The sequence below is a fragment of the Anomaloglossus baeobatrachus genome, chromosome 7, assembly GCF_048569485.1.
Source record: "Anomaloglossus baeobatrachus isolate aAnoBae1 chromosome 7, aAnoBae1.hap1, whole genome shotgun sequence".
In the NCBI taxonomy this organism is placed as follows: Eukaryota; Metazoa; Chordata; class Amphibia; order Anura; family Aromobatidae; genus Anomaloglossus; species Anomaloglossus baeobatrachus.
Genome location: NC_134359.1, coordinates 16,554,845 through 16,578,320, shown reverse-complemented (window position 1 = coordinate 16,578,320; position 23,476 = coordinate 16,554,845). Strand labels below are relative to the sequence as shown.

General features: G+C 47.2%; 1 protein-coding gene across 1 annotated transcript; it reads left to right on the top strand.

Annotated features, from left to right (window-relative positions):
* Nucleotides 1-20,647, top strand: LOC142245810 (sterol 26-hydroxylase, mitochondrial-like). Its single transcript, XM_075318780.1, is given in 10 exon segments — nucleotides 1-219; nucleotides 9,619-9,809; nucleotides 11,326-11,525; nucleotides 12,891-13,088; nucleotides 13,259-13,422; nucleotides 13,716-13,879; nucleotides 17,980-18,061; nucleotides 18,154-18,292; nucleotides 18,295-18,353; nucleotides 19,825-20,647. Coding segments are annotated over 10 exon segments (1,533 nt in total). The 3' UTR covers nucleotides 19,942-20,647.
* Nucleotides 20,648-23,476: the final 2,829 nt, after the last annotated feature.

Genomic DNA, 23,476 nt, shown 5'->3' with positions numbered 1-23,476 from the left:
ATGATTGCAGCCCGGCTAGGCAGGGGTGCCCGCTCCATACTGAACACCTCGCACCGACCCCCTATAGCCAGATATAAGGCTTCTCTGGGGGTCTCACAAGTGCAGGCTGATCATGGAAAAAGCCTCAAAACTATTAAAGATCTACCCGGCCCCAGCAAGCTGGAATCGCTCTACTGGATGGTGCTGCGGGGATATATCTTCTATATGCATGAGATGGAGGTAAGAGAACAGTAAAAATGACGATCATTATTCCCTGTGTGTATGAGAACCTGCAGAAGATCAGCGGAAACGTACGAAGATTTACTTATGTTACTGACTGAGCACTTCAAGGAGACTGTCAGCAAGTAGCTTTGGCTTCTGCCATGGCTGCAAGTATACAGATACAGTTTTATCACATCGCAGGATTGTTATTAGGCTACTAGGAAACATTTCACTTGATAAATCACATACAGATTTATTTTCACATCATGGTAGATTTAGAAAACACTTTTAATTTTATATATATATTAAAATATTTATAATTAAAAAAAAAAAACAACAACAAAAAACAACAGACACTTATCTAAGAGAATATACGCTAATAGGTATGTATAATCAAAATATATCTGCATAGTGTAATGACAGGCACAGCACAATATTCATATATACATTAGGTGTTTAATGCCTCGGAGTGCTGTAATAAGCAACATGAACTGACAACGCGTTTCCCCTCCAAAGTGAGGGAGTAACAATTAGTAACAAGTAACAACGTGTAAGGAGGCAATAGTAAAAACAATTATGTTACATAACATGTCTAAACTGATATAAAGCACACATGCAATCTAATATGTGTGTGTGTGTGCGTGCGTGCGTGTGTGCGTGCGTGCGTGCGTGTGTGTGTGTGTGTGTCCGGGATTGGCATCGGCACCGTCGCAGCTACAGCCACAAAATTTTGCACACTCACACTTCTGGATCCCGAGAGCATCATAGGCTATGTTTTGAGGGAAAATTTTAACCCCATGCTTTACAGTTATTGGCCAAAAAACCTGCCTCCATTAAAGCGAATGGAGCTGGGAGCCACAATGCAGCCAGAACTTCAGAAGAATGCGCAGCCACGCCCTTATATGGAATGTTGGCATGTCACAATGCAGCCAGGGAAAGAGACAGGGAAAGAGGCAGACACAGACAGGGTAAGAAACAGACATAGACAGGGTAAGAGACAGACACAAAGAGACAGACTGACAGGGGAAGAGACAGACTGACAGGGAAAGAGACAGACACAGACAAAGAGACAGAGACAGACACAGGGAAACAGACAGACAGGGAAAGAAAGGGAAAGAGACAGACAGGGTAAGAGACAGATAAAGACAGGTAAAGAGACAGACAAAGAGACAGACACAGGGAAAGAGACAGAGGGAAAGAGACAGACAGGGTAAGAGACAGACAAAGACAGGTAAAGAGACAGACAAAGAGACAGAGGGAAAGAGGGAAAGAGACAGACAGGGAAAGAGAGGGAAAGAGACAGACAAGGAAAGAGAGGGAAAGAGACAGGCAGGGAAAGAGACAGACAGGGAAAGTGACAGAGATAGATAGACAGACAGGGAAAGAGATTGAGACAGACGGAGAAAGAGAGAGACACAGTCAGAGACAGACAGGGAAAGAGACAGACAGACAAAGAGATAGAGAGACAGAGAGAGATATACAGAGGGGGAGACAGACAGAGAATGGGAGAGAAACAGAGAGACGGTTACTATCCCGAGCGTTAATACATTCTATTTTGTTAACAACAGTTATTAACCCTGGGGAAGCCGGGGAGTACAGCTAGTGTTATAATATAATAGCCAAATTGCTATGTCACTACATCCAGACAAAAAAGGGGACTATGCAGATGTTTAATGGAAAGTGCAAACATCTGCCAATATGTCCAACACCATGGCTATAGCGAATTAGTGGAGGTGCTGGTTATAAACATATAAACTGGACCAAAATAAAGGATCCATGGTGTGATCATAGTAATTGGCAGACGTCCGATATGGGTACTTACTGTATGTATCCCTGCTCAATAGGAGGGGAGACATGCAGGTAGTCCTATGTCACTGCATAGTCATATATACCTCACTGCAGGTTGATATTCACTTAGATAAGTGTTTATTGGTTGACTTTTTGATTTTCTTATTTTTTTATTATTAAATATTTAATATATTTCTCTAGAAAATTCTACAATCACTATTACACTCCAGAGCTGCACTCACTATGGGGGTGCATTAAACTATATGGAGGACTATGAGGTGCATTATTACATATGGAGGACTATGCAATGCATTACATCATATGGAGGGCTATAGGGTACGTTACACCATATGGAGGACTATGGGGTTGATTATACTATATGGAGGACTATGGGGTGCATTATACTATATGGAGGACTATAGGGGGTGCAATATACTATATGGAGGACTATACGGTGCATTACACCATATGGAGGACTATGGGGTGCATTATACTATAGGGAGGACTACAGGGGGTGCCCCATAGCTGGTGCAGTCACTGTGTACATACATTACATTACTGATCCTGAGTTAACTCCTGTATTATACTCCAGAGCTGCACTCACTATTCTGCTGGTGCAGTCACTGTGTACATACATTACATTACTTATCCTGTACTGATCCTGAGTTACCTCCAGTATTATACTCCAGAGCTGCACTCACTATTATGCTGGTGCAGTCACTGTGTACATACATTACATTACTGATCCAGAGTTACCTCCTGTATTATACTCCAGAGCTGCACTCACTATTCTGCTGGTGCAGTCACTGTGTACACACATTACATTACTGATCCTGAGTTACCTCCTGTATTATACCCCAGAGCTGCACTCACTATTCTGCTGGTGCAGTCACTGTGTACATACATTACATTACTGATCCTGAGTTACCTCCTGTATTATAGTCCAGAGCTGCACTCACTATTCTGCTGGTGCAGTCACTGTGTACATGCATTACATTACTTATCCTGTACTGATCCTGAGTTACCTCCAGTATTATACTCCAGAGCTGCACTCACTATTGTGCTGGTGCAGTCACTGTGTACATACATTACATTACTGATCCGAAGTTACCTCCTGTATTATACTCCAGAGCTGCACTCACTATTGTGCTGGTGCAGTCACTGTGTACATACATTACATTACTGATCCAGAGTTACCTCCTGTATTATACTCCAGAGCTGCACTCACTATTCTGCTGGTGCAGTCACTGTGTACACACATTACATTACTGATCCTGAGTTACCTCCTGTATTATACCCCACAGCTGCACTCACTATTCTGCTGGTGCAGTCACTGTGTACATACATTACATTACTGATCCTGAGTTACCTTCTGTATTATACTCCAGAGCTGCACTCACTATTCTGCTGGTGCAGTCACTGTGTACATACATTACTTATCCTGTACTGATCCTGAGTTACATCCAGTATTATACTCCAACACAGTATAACCCCCAAAGGCAACCCCCACACAGTCTCCCATGTAGTATATCGGGCCTACATACAGTATTATGCCCCTACACCTCTTCAAACTGTATAATGGCCTCCACATAGCCCTCTGCACAGTATAATAGACCCCACACAAGCCTTCACATTGTATAACTGCTTGCATACAGTGTAATGGCCCTCAAATAGCCCTCCATAATGTATAAAGTCTCCCTTATATCACTCCAAATAGTATAATAGCCACTACATAGTCCTCCATATAAAATAATAAACACCCCATAGTTCTCCATATAGTATAATGCACCCCCTATAGTCCTCCCTATAGTATAATCCACCCCCTATAGTCCTCCCTATAGTATAATGCACCCCACAGTCCTTCATATAGTGTAATGCACCGCATAGTCCTCCATATAGTATATTGCACCCCCTATAGTCCTCCCTATAGTATAATGCACCCCATAGTCCTCCCTATAGTATGATGTACCCCATAGTCCTCCGTATAGTATATTGCACCCCCTATAGTCCTCCCTATAGTGTAATGCACCTCATTGTCCTCCATATGGTGTAATGCACTACATAGTCCTCCATATGTAATAATGCACCCCATAGTCCTCCATATAGTTTAATGCACCCCCATAGTCCTCCTGGACATCTAGTATTATGGCCACCAGTGCACTCTGTCTCCTCGGTCCCTCACTGCTCCTGTCTCTATGTCATTCTGGAGTTCTGCCCATCTGGGCACAGCGGGCGTGCTGGAGTGCCATCATCATACCCGCTGCGCTGAGACATCAGACAGTGAGGAGAATGATGGAGGAGCGGGTGTTAGTGCAGCGCTCCCTCTTTTTTCATAGTTTTCAACTGTATCAGCATCCGGGATGCCAATATACAGATGAACATGAGATAATGGGCACAGGCGGGGGGGCTGTGCTAGCACCGGGCCCCCATGACTCAGGGGCCTCAGAGCGACCGCGTGGTACACCGCCACTGTATAGGTTGCACCATCGCATTCTCTTTGAACTTTTTAAACCTCCCCAGTCTTGTCATCTGTAAAATGCACTGACTTGCCGCAGTCACGGATGGAATTTCCCTTTTTGGAAATTGGAGCCGTGTCCTCCGGCTGCAGCATAAAATCAAGCGATCAGCTTCCTATGAATCAGTTTTAATAGGAATCCACCTTAGAATTGGGAAAATTCAGTGGGACTTCAATCAACAGCTGGTGGAAAAATCAAGACTGGTGCGATCAATAAAAAACATCCAGAGAGAGGAGATGTACACAACTCAATGAAGAAAGGGATCAGAAGAGGACATGAAAAATTGTTCTGATGAAAGGCATCAGAGGAGGATGTGAAGAATCATTTTGATGAATGGATCAAAGGAGATTGTAAAAAATCATTCTAATGAAAGGAATCAGCGGAGGCTGTGAAGAATCATTCTGATAAAAGGGGAACAGAGGAGGATTTGCAGAATCATTGGGATGACAGTATCAGAGGAGGATGTAATTAAATATTCTGCTGAAAGGATCAGAGAAGGATATGATGAATCGTTCTGATGAGAGGGATCACAGGAGGGTGTGAATAATTGCTCTGATAAAAGGATCACAGGAGGGTGTGAAAAATCGCTCTGATGAAAAGGGTCAGGGGAGGATATGAAGAATCGTTCTGATAAGAGGGGTCACAGGAGGGTGTGAAAAATTGCTCTGATGAAAAAGGTCATAAGAGGATTATTTTTATGAAAAGATCAGAGGAGAATGTGAAGAGTCGTTCTGACGATCAATGCATTGCTGCAGATCTGAAGGCCGAAGGATGTCCAATGCGCTACTGCCGTAGATGGGGGTCTCTACTGCAGTGGTCATTCAGTGTAAGCACCTGATCACTGGCGGATGCAGACAGAAGGGGCAAAAACAGTATGTGGCCCTATGCAATCCAATGACTCGTCTAATTACAAATTCCCTGTGTTTTGGAGCTGGATGTGGCCCCCCGACCTCTGGGGCCCCGTGTGGAAGCACATGTTGTACCAGCGACATGTCCGCCCCTGACCTGAGTCTCTCTGCACAAGGTGTTCTCTATAGAGTTGGTTAGTTAATGTATATTCACTTACCTGAGGACAAAGGTTGGTGCTGCAAAGTACAGGATGATTACAGCTGCACCAAGCGCCGCCATCTATAAAGGGTGGAAGGTTCAACACGGAGATAACGCAGCCTCAGAGCATATATATATATAATATATATATATATATATATATATATATATATATATATATATACATATATATATATATATATATATATATCCTTCATATTAACAGTACTACACAGTATATATATATATACACCGAGGACGGAGGAGACGGGCGGTCACTGAATACTGAGGACGGAGGAGATGGTCGGTCACTGAATACTGAGGACGGAGGAGACGGGCGGTCACTGAATACTGAGGATGGAAGAGACGGGCGGTCACTGAATACTGAGGATGGAGGAGACGGGCGGTCACTGAATACTGAGGACGGAGGAGACGGGCGGTCACTGAATACTGAGGATGGAGGAGACGGGCGGTCACTGAATACTGAGGACGGAGGAGATGGGCGGTCACTGAATACTGAGGATGGAAGAGACGGGCGGTCACTGAATACTGAGGATGGAGGAGACGGGCGGTCACTGAATACTGAGGATGGAGGAGACGGGCGGTCACTGAATACTGAGGATGGAAGAGACGGGCGGTCACTGAATACTGAGGACGGGGGGAGATGGGCAGTCACTGAACACTGAGGATGGAGGAGACGGGCGGTCACTGAATACTGAGGACGGAGGAGACGGGCAGTCACTGAATACTGAGGATGGAGGAGACGGGCAGTCACTGAATACTGAGGATGGAGGAGACAGGCGGTCACTGAATACTGAGGATGGAGGAGACGGGCGGTCACTGAATACTGAGGACGGAGGAGACGGGCGGTCACTGAATAGTGAGGATGGAGGAGACGGGCGGTCACTAAATACTGAGGATGGAGGAGACGGGCAGTCACTGAATACTGAGGATGGAGGAGACAGGCGGTCACTGAATACTGAGGATGGAGGAGACAGGTGGTCACTGAATACTGAGGATGGAGGAGACGGGAGGTCACTGAATACTGAGGACAGAGGAGACGGGCAGTCACTGAATACTGAGGATGGAGGAGACGGGCAGTCACTGAATACTGAGGACGGAGGAGATGGTCGGTCACTGAATACTGAGGACGGAGGAGACGGGCGGTCACTGAATACTGAGGATGGAAGAGACGGGCGGTCACTGAATACTGAGGACGGGGGGAGATGGGCAGTCACTGAATACTGAGGATGGAGGAGACGGGCGGTCACTGAATACTGAGGACGGAGGAGATGGGCAGTCACTGAATACTGAGGATGGAGGAGACGGGCAGTCACTGAATACTGAGGATGGAGGAGACAGGCGGTCACTGAATACTGAGGATGGAGGAGACGGGCGGTCACTGAATACTGAGGACGGAGGAGACGGGCGGTCACTGAATACTGAGGATGGAGGAGACGGGCGGTCACTAAATACTGAGGATGGAGGAGACGGGCGGTCACTGAATACTGAGGATGGAGGAGACAGGCGGTCACTGAATATTGAGGATGGAGGAGACAGGTGGTCACTGAATACTGAGGATGGAGGAGACGGGAGGTCACTGAATACTGAGGATGGAGGAGACGGGCGGTCACTGAATACTGAGGATGGAGGAGACGGGCGATCACTGAATACTGAGGATGGAGGAGATGGGCGGTCACTGAATACTGAGGATGGAGAAGACGGGCGGTCACTGAATACTGAGGACGGAGGAGACGGGCGGTCACTGAATAGTGAGGATGGAGGAGACGGGCGGTCACTGAATACTGAGGATGGAGGAGATGGGCGGTCACTGAATACTGAGGATGGAGAAGACGGGCGGTCACTGAATACTGAGGACGAAGGAGACGGGCGGTCACTGAATAGTGAGGATGGAGGAGACGGGCGGTCACTGAATACTGAGGATGGAGGAGATGGGCGGTCACTGAATACTGAGGACGGAGGAGATGGGCAGTCACTGAATACTGAGGATGGAGGAGACAGGCGGTCACTGAATACTGAGGATGGAGGAGACGGGCGGTCACTGAATACTAAGGATGGAGGAGACGGGAGGTCACTGAATACTGAGGATGGAGGAGACGGGCGGTCACTGAATACTGAGGATGGAGGAGATGGGCGGTCACTGAATACTGAGGACGGAAGAGATGGGCAGTCACTGAATACTGAGGATGAAGGAGACAGGCGGTCACTGAATACTGAGGATGGAGGAGACGGGTGGTCACTGAATACTGAGGATGGAGGAGACGGGCGGTCACTGAATACTGAGGATGGAGGAGACAGGCAGTCACTGAATACTGAGGATGGAGGAGACGAGTGGTCACTGAATACTGAGGATGGAGGAGACGGGCGGTGACTGAATACTGAGGATGGAGGAGACGGGTGGTCACTGAATACTGAGGATGGAGGAGACGGGCGGTCACTGAATACTGAGGATGGAGGAGACAGGCAGTCACTGAATACTGAGGATGGAGGAGACGGGTGGTCACTGAATACTGAGGATGGAGGAGACGGGCGGTCACTGAATACTGAGGATGGAGGAGACAGGCGGTGACTGAATACTGAGGATGGAGGAGACGGGCGGTCACTGAATACTGAGGATGGAGGAGACAGGCGGTGACTGAATACTGAGGATGGAGGAGATGGGCGGTCACTGAATACTGAGGACGGGCGGTGACTGAATACTGAGGATGGAGGAGATGGGCGGTGACTGAATACTGAGGATGGAGGAGACGGGCGGTCACTGAATAGTGAGGACGGAGGAGACAGGCGGTGACTGAATACTGAGGATGGAGGAGATGGGCGGTCACTGAATATTGAGGATGGAGGAGACGGGAGGTCACTGAATATTGAGGATGGAGGAGATGGGCGGTCACTGAATATTGAGGATGGAGGAGACGGGAGGTCACTGAATATTGAGGGAATCTAGATTTCTATTTTATTTATTCATTTTGTATTTTGTCAATTCATACAAATAAACTATTAACTCTTCTATCTCTGGAAGCTTGTTACTGTGCAGAGTTTTTCCTCTCCTGCCTATTAGCTATGCTCAGTCATGTGTGTCACATTCACTGTATTGATTATGAAAAATATTAGCAATTTACATGGTGATAAAATGTGATTTCAGTGGCGGCTTCTGACATTTATATACTATGGGGCTACTTGGTGTTCAGAGTGTATAGTAATGGGAACGTCTATCTAAGGAGCCGACTGCTCCTCCGCCTCATGGGAAAGCGGCCGGTGGACATGGCTTCTTCTCTGGCTTTTTCTGTGGGTTGCCCTGTAGAGACCTGGCTGTGATCGGGCGTGTGTGACCGGCTCTCCACTCATTAGGTGGACGTTCTCATTGCTCTACACATTGAACACTAGGTGGCGCCATACTATGGAAGGTAATGGCATAACTCTTCACTGGGTCAGATTTTTAGCAGCTTGTAAACGGCAAATATTTGTAATTATTTTATCATCAGTATCGTAGATGTGATATATATATTTTGGGGGACAACCCCTCTAAGCAGAGGATTTGGAGCTTTGTATCAGAAAATAAATAGAGCTCTGAACATTACAAAGTTTTATTAGGACAGAATAGAGAATGTGAATAGATTCACATTGCGTCTCCCTCGCGTCATTCATATCAGTGCTTTATGGCAGACAGCCAGGGGCATTTGTGTACGTAAGTGCGGTATTTATTGGTGCAGTCTGTATCACAGCCAGGCCGGCCATGCTCTTTGACCAGGTTCATGTGTTAAATTTTAGTCAGGGGTGAGATGTTGTTGGTTTTCTCCTAGGAAAGAATTACTTTTTTTTTAAGGCGGTTGCCCATGAAACTGGGGCAATATTAGAAGTGATGGGGTGAGATATATGACGCACACCCACCGATTCCATATCTCCCATGGTGGTGTATAGAGCGGGCCACACACACCTCTCTCCATTGCATTTGTGCAGATTTTGTATGTGCCCAATGACTATTATCACTGTGACCTTATTTTATGATGAGTGTTGCTGCGTCTAATACGGGCCTTTATTTTTTAAGCTAAAACAAAAAAAGAAGTATGGACCCATGTGGGCATCTCACTATGGACACCAGCATATGGTTAATATCGCCAGCCCCGACCTCCTGGAGGCCCTTTATAAACAGGAAGGAAAGTATCCGGTGAGGGCGCACATGAGTCTGTGGAAGGAGCACCGGGACCTCCGGGGACATTCCTATGGACCACTGACCGAGTGAGTGTAATAGGGAGTGCCCTACTCCCCCCCGACTGATATGGTGACTTGGGATACTGCAATGTATTTGTTTGTGGTTTACCATACTGTATTATTCTATGGTATCCTCCTGTGATATGGCCGGCGGTCACTGGGTGTCACTAGTCCCCTAGTGAGAGGGGATGGATAGGGAGTGACAGGGCAGCAGGGGTTAAGTGGGGAGGGACAGTCCCCAGAACAGTCGTTCATATAGGGCAGAGGTTTACCCGGGCAGAGGCAGCTAGGGAAAGGATGAGAGAGTGAGAAGGACAAGAGAGAGGACCTGCAGGGGTGGACGATGCAGAGTGGATTGGAAAGTGTGGAGGTGACAGTGACAGGACTGAAGAAGTAAGAAGAGAGGAGTAGACAGAAAAACGGGAGCTCGTCTGCAGTGAGGCGTCATACCAGTGACCAGGGGGAACAGGGGGTGAGCGCCCCTTCCTTGGGCCGGCAGCGACTAGTACCTGAGGGAACATTAGCACAGCGGGGGCATCATCAGGAGCCCATCCATCTGTAGGAAGCCGAGCCGAGCACCCAGCCGTCCTGCTGAGGGATTGGGTCAAAGACAGGAGGATAAGTTAAACCATGGTGGCCGTAACTGTAGAGCCCGGCCGGGTATGGAAAAGAATGATTGTAGATGATGACATATGCCTTAAAGAAATAGAAATCAACTGTGAAACATTTGTTCAGGAAAGTTATGGAAGTTTTACCAGGTGGTTGTCTCATTCCTGACCGTGCGTTGTGCAAGGCCCATGGAAGTGAACGGGACCCAGATGTACAGCAGCAGAAGGGTAACGCCTCCACACTCACTCCATACACCATGCTGCCCCCCCCGTGTCTGTACTGCTAGGGATATTGCATTGGGGTCTTGGAGCATCTCCTTTTGTCTTTTGATTTGATTCAAGGATAATCCTGCAGGTTAAAATTCTAACATGCTAATTAGCATAAGTATAAAGCCCCGCCTCTACTATTGAGAGGGAGCGGCTGTCAAGCGTTAATGGAGGAAGGGTCGGCGTCTGGCTCCTGTTGGGTCATGGTGCTCGACAAAGCACTGGCGAACACAAACAGAAAATTGCCCTAACAAGAAGAAGAAATGGGCCCTTTGATGTCCAATAGCTCCTCATACAGCACAATTCTACCTGTTATAGACATATAGGCCCCTCTCACCTCTTGGGCGCCAGTGCAGCTGCACATGTTGCACTAATGATATGTCCACACCTGCTACAATGGCAGAACTTGAAGCTCTTGTGCCCCAATGCAAAGTCTCCTACAGGACCCCAACCATCACGGGTCTTTAATACTGTTGGTTGTCCCTTATGGCCCAAGGACTGTATGGCTCCTTATGGCCCCTGCACCCTCCATAGTTACAACTCTACTGCCCGATCATCCAAATTGGCCAAAAAATGCACGCTCTCTCCTGCCATCAGTAAGTGGGTGACGGACAGTATTTTGGCATTGGTCATGGGGACGTCTCTAGTTAATTTCTTATTATCTACAGAGAGGGACATCAGTGGCAAACGCTGCGCTCAGTACTGAACCAGAAGATGATAAAGCCCACCGAGGCAGCGCTCTACGCGGACTCCGTGAACGAGATTATCCCTGATCTGATCAACAAGATCCAGGATCTGAGAGCGCAGAGTCCATCGGGGAGCATGGTGGAAAACGTTGCCGGCTTGATGTATAAATTTGCTTTCGAAAGTAAGTGCAGAGCCTTCATAACAACATATTTATGGCCTATGCACAGTGTGACGCCCTGGCCTACAGGTCGTCACAGGGTATCGTGCAACCTGCCCTTCAGCATGATATCTAATCCTCCTTGGTTATGGATCCCTGTTCTTTGGTGTTACTGAGATCAAAGCCAGTCAAAATCCTGGGAACACTTCACACCACACCCACCAGGCACACCATTGGGGGGCCTGAAGGGAATAGGGCCACCCACTATGGTAAGGGGAGGTGAGAAGTGTCAAAAGCAGAGCAGTAGGAAGGTGACTCTTGAGAGGAGAGGTCACGGGTGGGAGCTGGGCTCCTGAATCCTAGGTGGCAAACGTTGGTCTGGGCCTGGTAGGAGCTGGACCCCGGTCGCAGGGGATCATGTCAAGGGGCACTGATCTGCCGAGGAAGGCAGCGGCGGCCTTGAGCCATCTCTGGGCAGGGGCCAGGGCATGACTGGGTACGTGGACCCTAGGCCAGGAAGTAGTTTCAAGCGTCCTGGTAATTTACCCGACGGGGGTGAAGCTTTCAAGATTCATCCCTCACCCGCTCCATAATCGGGGTACTAGCGCACCGATGGGATAGGACTTTCCCACATACAGTCCAGAAAATCCTGAGCGTGAACCCTGAGAGCAAGCTCACTCCGTTAGCCCTACGGGTGAGCGGGACCCGACTAGTTCCACACTACAGGGTCCAAACAGAGACAAAGGTGCCAAGGAAAAGGCCACGGGCCAACAAGTAACACCAAGGACACGGATCCAAGCGTATCCCCTCCCTGCTGCAGCGGTACTCAGAATTCTGGTTTACAAGGTGTCGGTGTCATTATTCCTGGACTGAGTGAGTACGCAGAAACCATTTCCTCCCCAACGGCACCCCTTCACTACCGTCACCGGGTCCCGGGGCACAAACCCCCTACCCACGGAGGCGTTAAAAACATCTTGCTGCCTTACCACTGCCACCGGGCTCCCCAACAGCAGCGGTAGTACCCTACACCTTACCACGCACCGTGGGTGGCGTCACGAACTTCCTAATCCCTTGTACATACTCCCCCACTTCTTTTAATTGGAGTGTCCGCGCAAACCCCCGAGTCCGGAGACCCCTCGAGCCACCGCGGTTTCGGATCCGAGCGGCTCGGCCGGTGCTACGGGGGCAGTAAACACAGGACTCCCAGCTATTGGGAAAAGGGGGATTTGGATATCCAGTCAAAGCCGTGAATGGAAAGGTGGCTGTAAACTGTCCGCTAATGTCTATGGGACAGAAGGAGCTGAGCAAACATTACTGAAGAGGAGGAAATTAACCCAAGACGTCTCCCATTGATGTCAATCATCTCTGATACTTTGTATCCATCCTCAGGCATCTGTTCTGTGATTTTTGAGACTCGTATCGGGTGTTTACAAAAACAGATTCCAGCGGAAACACAGAAATTCATCAATTCCATCGCCGTAATGCTGGAGAATCAGAGTGTGATCGAGCGGCTGCCGCACTGGACCCGGGCCTGGATGCCGCACTGGGGCCGATTCCTGGAGTCCTGGGACATCATATTTAATTACGGTAAGTGGCACCGAGTCACGTGACTCCCGAATATGAGCGCAGGTATCGTGGCTAATTAAACACATATAAATAATATTTATAGCTAAGAATCATTTTAATATAAATAATACAAATTTGAGATTGAGAAAAACTTTGTGCTAAGAATTTACATATTTTTTCTGGATTTTTAGGGACAACTTTAATAAATAATAAAATAAAGGACATTGAAGGGCGTGTGCGGCGCGGTGACGACCCCGGCGGGGCTTATCTCACTCACCTGATCACCAATGGAAATCTGAGTAAGAAGGAGATCTATGGGGCCCTTCCGGAGATGCTGCAGGCCGGCGTGGACACAGTGCGTAATACCCGGATAGTATTTGTGGGCAGAGGCATAACCTAAAGCTAAGACCCCCTAATGCAAAATATGTACCAGGAGTCACGGACGCCCCAACCTTGCGCCATTTATAATACTGATATCTAATGTGGCGCCATCCCCTGGACACTGCTGTATCTGCACCGCCTGTAGATATGAGCTCATGGCTCACCAGTGATATATTTCAGCATTGCTGCCCATACGCCCCTTCATTACTGTAGCCCCCCCTGGTTGTGAGCGACTCTAACTCCACCTGACTTCTCCGCTTTCTCCAGACGTCTAATAGCCTGACCTGGGTCTTATACGAATTGGCAAGAAATCCAGAAATTCAGCAGTCGCTGTATGAGGAGGTGATCAGCATTATCCCCGATCGTACTCCAAGCACCTCCGATATTTCCAAAATGCCCCTGCTGAAGGCGGTGCTCAAGGAAACCCTGCGGTGAGTACATAAACCAAATCATAATGTAATATAATCTATGCACAGGATTATCAAATGATAGCGGCTTTCTTATCCTGAGGTCACATGTCCAGTAATCATCCATTAAAATGGATCCGTTGGTGAAAAATCATTTAAACACAACTTTTTTGTCCATTTTGAAAATATTGAGTTGTCCAGGATCCGTTTTTTTAACATGGGAGTCGATGGAGAATGGATCCTTCCATTTGAAACGGATCCAGTAAGAAAAAAACGGATCCTTTATAAATACAAGAAGAACACATAGTGAAATAGCAATCAGTAATGGATCTGTTTTCCATAGATTCCAATGTTAAAAAAACTGATCCTGCAAAACTCAATATTTTCAAAACGGACAAAAATAATTGTGTTTGTATAACTTTATTTTTGCCAATGGATCTGTTTTAATGGATGATTGCTGGGCGTGTAAATGCAGCCTTAGGGTAGAGTCACAACTGCGTACGACTCGCATGTGTGCAGTGAGAAATCTCGCACTGCACTCACCCCATGTAAGACCATGCTTCAGCCCTAATCGGACTGAGGAAAAAATTACAGCATGCTGCGATTGTCTGTGAATCTCAGATCACTCGCACCTGTACAAGTCTATGGGTGCAAGTGAAACATTAGACTGCACTCGGATGACATCCAAGTGCAGTGCGATATACTCACAGGCTGGAGGAGATGGGGAATTTAATCGCTCCCTCTCCTCTGAAGCTGTGATCCGATCACAGGATTGGATCACAGTCACATAACACTCGGCTCACGTTGGCAGCAGAGCTTAGCCGATTGTCATTAGCATATCACATCCAATGCACTCACATCACATGCCTATACACTCTATACACTAATGTGACTCAGCCTTACGAAAACAGCGCCACTCCTGTCTACAGGTTGAGTGTGGTATTCAGCTTAGAAATTTTTACTATCTAGAGCCCAGCCTGAAATACGAAATGCAACCTATGGGTTTGGTTCCACTTGCAATTTTCATGGACAAGTGCAATCCGATAAAACATCGGATTGTATTCGCACCAGTGCAAAATTATGGGGCAGTGTCCATTTGTGATTGAGTTCTCCTGCTATAGTGGCATGCGGAATGAATTGCAGCAAGCTGCGTTGGCAGAGAGTCTCGGCTCACGCACCACCATACAAGTCTATGGGAGCGTGTGAAACATCGCACTGCATTCCCATGTCATCCGACTGCAGCACGATGCACGCAGAGACAGGTAGTGGAGGAGATGGGTAGAAAGTGCTCACCTCCCTCCTCCCTCAGCAGCTGTGATACAATCGCAAGATCTCATCACAGTCACATGACCCTCGGCTGACACTTGCAGCAGAGGGTTATTAGCATATCTCTTCCCCTGCTCTCACATCACAAGCTCTGCACAAGTGGAACTCTACCCTATGGAGAAGTCTGATCCTGGACAAACGATTTAAGCTACTTTCACACATCCGGTTTTAGCAGTGCGGCTCAATCCAGCGGTGAAACCTATGCAACGGATGCGGTGGAAAACACCGCATCCTTTGCATAAGTTTTTACATGCGGCCCGTCCGTTTTTTTCCGGTTTGCGGCACGCTACTGAGCATGCGCAGTGGAAAAAACCACATGCGGCGGCCCGGATGCATTTTTTTTCCGCATCGCGCCGTATCCGGCGGCGTCCATAGGCATGCATTGAAAAATGCGCCGCAGCAGCCGGATGCGGCGCGATGCGTTTATTTTTTGCCGGACAAAAAAACGTTGCAAGCTACGTTGCCTCCGGCCGCCGCTTTAACTAATTTTGCCGCATCCGGAAAAAAACGGATGCAACGCAAAGCCATCAGGTACAATCAGTAACAATGCAAATCAATGGGGATAAAACGGATGCGGTACCGGATCCGTTTTACCCGTTTTTTTCTGGATTGTACCTGATGGAAAAAAACTGATGTGTGAAAGTAGCCTTACCCTTACCCACACTGTGATGTACCTGTATGTTATAGGCTGTGGGTATATGGAGCGGGATCAGGAACTAAGTCCTCACTATACAGGCATGGGGCCGGAGGTTTTATACAGTTGGCAGATGCCACTAATAGAAGCAAGCTGGGCTTCATAGGAGATCGTTATTTGCACTATGCATTAAAATACTAAAGTATCAAAGTATATAGAAGAAACAATTGAACGATTACTGGTTCAAGTGCCTGAGAGAAACTGAAAAGTAAAGTCACAAGTAATAAAAAAAAGTAAATTATACATACCAGGGGCGATCCAAAAGTAATGATAATCAATAATAAACACAATGAATATATTAAAAAAAAAAAAAATTCTACATAGTCTCCTAACAAGTCTATACATTTAGTCCATCTCTTTTCTAAACTTAGAATTCCCTCGAAAAAAAATTCTTGATCTTGACCCTCAAAAAAATCCCTAATAGCGGTTATCACGTCGCTATTGTCGTCACATTTCTTGCCCCGGAGGTGTTCCTTGAGGCGAGGAAAGAGAAAGAAGTCACTGGGGGCTAGATCTGGCGAATAGGGGGGGTGTTCCACCAGTTCAAAGCCGCTTCTTGAATGGTTTGCCATGGTAACTTTCTTCGGCGTCGGATCGTCGGCTCGTTTCCATGTCATCGATTGTTGTTTAGTGTCGGGATCAAAGTGGTGGATCCAGGTCTCGTCCATGGTCAAAAAACGTGACAAAAAATTCTCCTTCTCCCGCTTGGAATGTTTCGAGATTTGCTATTGAAATGTCAACTCGTTTCTTCTTTGCTCGTCGGATAACATTTTTGGCACCCAACGCGCGGAGACCTTTCTCATATGCAATTCTTTTGCAAAGATTCTTTGAATACTGCCATATGAGATCCCTGTGACCTCAGCTACATGCCTGATAGTCACTCTTCCATCTGCCAATACAACTTCTTCAACTTTTTTCACGTTTTCTTCATTGAGGGACGTGGATCCTTCACGATGTTCATCTTCCGTCGATGTTCTTTCCAGTTTAAATTCCTTGGTCCAGCGTGCAACTGTGGAAATAAGGAGGAGAAGAGTCCCCAATGTTTCCACCAAGTCGCTGTGTATGTCTTTGGTAGTCATTTTTTTTCAAGCAGAGGTATTTGATGACAGCTCTGAGCTCGTTTTTTTTCCATTTTGATGTTCACTTCCTTGCAGTTCATATTCAAATGAATGTAGCTTCCGGGAATCGTGGCCTATTTAAGTGTTTTTTTTTTTCCTGGAATAGTGGGGTACCTAAGAGAGAAGAAAACATTTTATTTTAATTTCTGTGTGCAATAGAAATAACCGATTATCATTACTTTTGGATCGCCCCTCGTATATGTATAATTACTCTCCTTTACACCATCTAAAAATATAGAAATTTAAAAAAGAACAGATTCAGTATCACTGCGTCCATAAAAGTCTGCTCTATCCATAATTTACCATTTACAGTCACCACCTAAAAAGCGATCAAAGTGTCATATACAGTGTGTTTCCAAAATAGTAACAATGAGAACATCAGCCCGCCCACATAAAAAACATCCCTCTAAGCTCCAAAAGCAAAGATATAAAAAAGTCACAGGTCTCGGAAAATGATAATGTGTATGTGTATATATATATATATATATATATATATATACATATATATATATATATAGATATATTTATATATTTATATTACAGAAAGAGAGAGGGTTTTATTTTTTACAATTTTTCATTAATAAATAAAATCATCATATTTGTTCTCGCCATAGTCGTACTGCCCTGAAGAATCGTGCTGCTAAGTAATTTTTATAGCACCAAGAGCATCATAAAATCAAAACACCAAAACCAATGATGTACTTTTGGAAGGGTTCGGGGTGGGACATTAACCATTTCACTACATTTGGAATTTTTTTGTTACTCAGTATATGGTAAAGAGAATGGAGTCATTCAACTTGTTCTGCACAAAACAAGCTATTATGAGGTTCCGGAATAAAACAAAATAAAACGTTATAGCTCTTGAGAGAAGAGGACAAAAAAAAAAAAACAGAAGAGGAATGTCAAAATCAAAAATAGCCCCACCGTGAAGGGGTCCAACCTGACCCCCTCAAAAAACATTTCTATTTTTTTATTTTCATATTTAGGTTGTATCCAGTGATTCCGGAGAACGGTAGAATCAGATTGGACTCTGAAGTGGTTCTAGACGGCTACGTGTTCCCCAAAAATGTGAGTTTTGTAAAAATCACCATCAAAATTTAAAAAAACGACAACGTGGACTTTATAAACAGCAATAGGTGTGACGTCCTTCTCCGTTGCAGACGCAGTTCATCCTCTGTCACTATGTGCTCTCCAGGGACGAGGACAACTTTCCTGAGCCGGAAACTTTTCTTCCCCGGAGGTGGCTGCGGAGCGAGGGGGTACAGCATCACCCCTTCAGCTCCATCCCCTTTGGATTTGGGTGAGAGGGTGTTTAGGCCGCCGGGTGGCTGAGCTGGAACTGCACTTGGCCCTTTCTCAGGTGAGAACCTACAACCAGAATATGTTTGTTTTTTTGCAATACCTTGACATTTTTGCTGTCAGGGAATGAGGACGCTCCTATAATCCTCAATAAGGGTACGCTCCACATTGCAGATTTTCTTGCAGAATTTCTGCACCTAAAATTGCCTCGCTTGGCAGGAAAACCACACTTTTTTGCCATGGTTTTGAGGATTTTTTATGCATTTTTGATGCGTTTTTCAATGTGTTTTATTTATGCATTGTGATAGGAAAAACACTGGAGAAAATGCAGAAACGATTGACATCAATTTTTGTGCTGCAGTTTTTTTTTTCTGCACCAAATTCTGCAAGGAAAAAATCTGCAATGTGTGCACAGAACTTTCTCATAGACTTTGCTGGGATGTGTTTTACCTTGCACTCTTCTTGCAGATTTTAATTAATCTGCATCAAAAAAAAGCGGAAACAAAAAAACCAAAAATGCAGCATGTGCACACAGGCGAAATCTAGTCCTGGATAATGTTGAGTGGACCCGAACTGTAAAAGTCCGGATCCGCGTGGTTTCAGCATCCGATCCGGGTCTGACCTGGACCTGGGAATCCGGCTGCACGATCCGGTCCGGATTATGTGTGTGTGGTTTTTTTTCTCTCTCTTTCTCTCTCTCTCTTTCTCTCTCTCTTTTCTCTCTCTCGTCTTTTCTCTCTCTTTTTCTCTCTCTCTTTCTCTTTTTCTCTCTCTCTCTCTTCTTCTTTCTCTCGTCTCTCTTTTCTCATCTCTCTCTCCTCTTTTCTCTCTCTCTTTCTCTTTTTCTCTCTCTCTCTCTTTTTCTCTCTCTCTCTCTTTTTCTCTCTCTCTCTTTTTCTCCCTCTCTTTCTCTTTTTCTCTCTCTCTCTCTCTTTTTCTCTCTCTCTCTTTTTCTCTCTCTCTCTCTCTTTTTCTCTCTCTCTCTCTCTTTTTCTCTCTCTCTCTCTTTTTCTCTCTCTCTCTCTTTTTCTCTCTCTTTTCTCTCTCCGGATCCGGATTATTACCAATCCGCTCAACTCTAGTCCTGGGCTCTGCTAATAGATACAATTGTATCCCGTGCAGACAACGCTCTGTGAGCTCAACACCAGACTGATACATTGTAGCAAACCAGCAAACAGCCTTGTGCATCTGCTGCTGATATTGTTTTTAGGCTGGAATAGCCCCAGCAGCTCAGTGGTTTTACAGGGTGGTGATATTTTGTCATGTTAATTGGGTGCATATATAGACAACCCTTTTAAACAGTGTTGTCGTGGATTAGATAAACATGGCTGCTTCCCCCAATCCCAAAAATAAAGCGCCCCTTCTGTCCACAGGATGTGTGTGGTATTGCTGCGCACTCAGATAAGCTGGGCTGCAATACCAGACACAACCTATGGACAATTGCGGCGCTATTCCTGGAAAATGACAGCCATGTTTATGTATCACATAGAAAATCTATGCATTTTTCATAATTCTTTTCTTCCCTTCTATAGTTAATAAAGAAGTTTCAGGTGCGACCCGATCCGGACCTGGGAGAAGTGCGCCCAAAAAGTCGTGCCGTCCTCGTGTCACACAAACCAATCAACTTGCAGTTCATCGATCGCCAATAATAAAACATGTCTGTAAATTTTCTGATCCCGGAGAGGGAGGATCTGGAGACAAATGATAGAAGATTTGTGTTATCGGGATGAGGATCAACTTGGAAAACGGATGAAGCAAAAATAGAGAAGACAGATATTCCCATTACTGAGACAAGGAGAGAGACAGTTGGTGCTTATAAGATTCTATGGAGGGAAGAGCTGGAGGCCGAGGGAAGAGCTGGAGGCCGAGGGAGGAGCTGGAGGCCGAGGGAGGAGCTGGAGGCCGGCACAGACATTGCGCTGCAAGTTCTCCATAGAACTCAATAAGCACCAACTGTCATCTCCTATCTCCGTAATGGGAAAGTCTGTATTCACTGAGGATACAAGTAGATTATGCAGACTGAAGAGTAAAAAATCCATCCAGGGAAAAGAAGATCATTTCTCTGATAACAATAGTTCAAGGTTTTTTAATTTCCTGTGTATTATTGATTTATTAAATCGGTGAGGGCTCTTTATCTCTTTACATGGCATCGATGTTGGGCTGGAGCCCGGAGACGTTTCCTTGTGGGCCGGCGGGTATAATGATGTAGTATAAAAAATGACATTGTGATATGGGAGAAATCTATGAAAAATACTTTTATGCCCAAAAGGGACAAAAGTATTATTGTGGAAATAGTAAATAATACATTATAAATATACTATTAAATAGAAATTACCTAATAAATATGTATAAAAAAACAAAGCAAAATAAAAAAGAAAGAACATAATCCACACAGATATGTCTGCAGCGAAGCCCGGACACACGAGGTCGGATTATGGTGCTATGGTGTATCCAGACACTGGAGGAGAGGATGGAGGGCAAAACACGATAGGAGGCCGCCATCCACAATCACATTCCCCACAGAGGAAGCAGCATGGCGCTAGAGGGTGACACACAAGAGGAGGCCGCCAGCCACAATCACATCCATCCCCCCAGAGAGGAGGCAGCATGGCGCTAGAGGGCGACACACAAGAGGAGGCCGCCATCCACAATCACATCCCCCCACAGAGGAAGCAGCATGGCGCTAGAGAGTGACACACAAGAGGAGGCCGCCAGCCACAATCACATCCATCCCCCCAGAGAGGAGGCAGCATGGCGCTAGAGGGCGACACACAAGAGGAGGCCGCCATCCACAATCACATCCCCCCACAGAGGAAGCAGCATGGTGCTAGAGGGCGAAACACGATAGGAGGCCGCCATCCACAATCACATCCCCCCACAGAGGAAGCAGCATGGCGCTAGAGGGCGAAACACGATAGGAGGCCGCCATCCACAATCACATCCCCCCACAGAGGAAGCAGCATGGCGCTAGAGGGCGACACATAAGAGGAGGCCGCCTTCCACAATCACATCCCCCCAGAGTGGAGGCAGCATGGCGCTAGAGGGCGACACATAAGAGGAGGCCGCCATCCACAATCACATCCCCCCACAGAGGAAGCAGCATGGCGCTAGAGGGTGACACAGAGGAGGCCGCCTTCCACAATCACATCCCCCCAGAGTGGAGGCAGCATGGCGCTAGAGGGCGACACATAAGAGGAGGCCGCCTTCCACAATCACATCCCCCAAGAGTGGAGGCAGCATGGCGCTAGAGGGCGACACATAAGAGGAGGCCGCCTTCCACAATCACATCCCCCCAGAGTGGAGGCAGCATGGCGCTAGAGGGCGACACATAAGAGGAGGCCGCCATCCACAATCACATCCCCCCACAGAGGAAGCAGCATGGCGCTAGAGGGTGACACAGAGGAGGCCGCCTTCCACAATCACATCCCCCCAGAGTGGAGGCAGCATGGCGCTAGAGGGCGACACATAAGAGGAGGCCGCCTTCCACAATCACATCCCCCAGAGTGGAGGCAGCATGGCGCTAGAGGGCGATACATAAGAGGAGGCCGCCAGCCACAATCACATCCCCCACAGAGGAAGCAGCATGGCGCTAGAGGGCGACACATAAGAGGAGGCCGCCTTCCACAATCACATCCCCCCAGAGTGGAGGCAGCATGGCGCTAGAGGGCGACACATAAGAGGAGGCCGCCATCCACAATCACATCCCCCCACAGAGGAAGCAGCATGGTGCTAGAGGGTGACACAGAGGAGGCCGCCTTCCACAATCACATCCCCCCAGAGTGGAGGCAGCATGGCGCTAGAGGGCGACACATAAGAGGAGGCCGCCTTCCACAATCACATCCCCCCAGAGTGGAGGCAGCATGGCGCTAGAGGGCGATACATAAGAGGAGGCCGCCAGCCACAATCACATCCCCCACAGAGGAAGCAGCATGGCGCTAGAGGGCGACACATAAGAGGAGGCCGCCTTCCACAATCACATCCCCCCACAGAGGAAGCAGCATGGCGCTAGAGGGCGACACATAAGAGGAGGCCACCAGCCACAATCACATCCATCCCCCCAGAGAGGAGGCAGCATGGCGCTAGAGGGCGACACACAAGAGGGGGCCGCCATCCACAATCACATCCATTCCCCCAGAGAGGAGGCAGCATGGCGCTAGAGGGCAAAACACAGGAGGAGGCCGCCATCCACAATCACATCCATTCCCCCAGAGAGGAGGAAGCATGGCGCTAGAGGGCAAAACACAAGAGGAGGCCGCCATCCACAATCACATCCCCCCAGAGAGGAGGCAGCATGGCGCTAGAGGACGAAACACAAGAGGAGGCCGCCATCCACAATCACATCCCCCCAGAGAGGAGGCAGCATGGCGCTAGAGGACGAAACACAAGAGGAGGCCGCCATCCACAATCACATCTCCCAGAGAGGAAGCAGCATGGCGCTGGAGGGCGAAACACAAAAGGAGGCCGCCATCCACAATCACATCCATCCCCCCAGAGAGGAGGCAGCACTGGAAATAACGCAGAAGAGCAGATGATCTTTATCTGCTGTAAACAGCGCAGCGCCAGCGGTGACCCGGAGACTCTGTACTTTATATACACGGCTTTATCACTCATAGCAACAATCAAAGATGGCGGTGCAGAGAAGATGGTGCCATGGCAGTGTGGTGGTGGGAGAGTGATGGCATTGATAGTAAAATGAAGGTAGGGAAATCCGGTGATGGCATTACTAGGCTAATGGTGATTATAGAATGATGGTGTTGCTAAGGTAATAGTGTTGCTAGGATGATGGCGGTGCTGGGATGATTGTGTTGCTAGGTTGATGGTGGGATGATGGTGTTGCTAGGTTGATGGTGGGATGATGGTGTTGCTAGGTTGATGGTGGGATGATGGTGTTGCTAGGTTGATGGTGGGATGATGGTGTTGCTAGGTTGATGGTGGGATGATGGTGTTGCTAGGTTGATGGTGAGATGATGGTGTTGCTAGGTTGATGGTGGGATGATGGTGTTGCTAGGTTGATGGTGGGATGATGGTGTTGCTAGGTTGATGGTGGGATGATGGTGTTGCTAGGTTGATGGTGAGATGATGGTGTTGCTAGGTTGATGGTGGGATGATGTTGTTTCTAGGGTGATGACGGTGGGTTGATGGTGTTGCTTGGGTGATGGTGCTGGTGGGATGATAGTTTTGGTA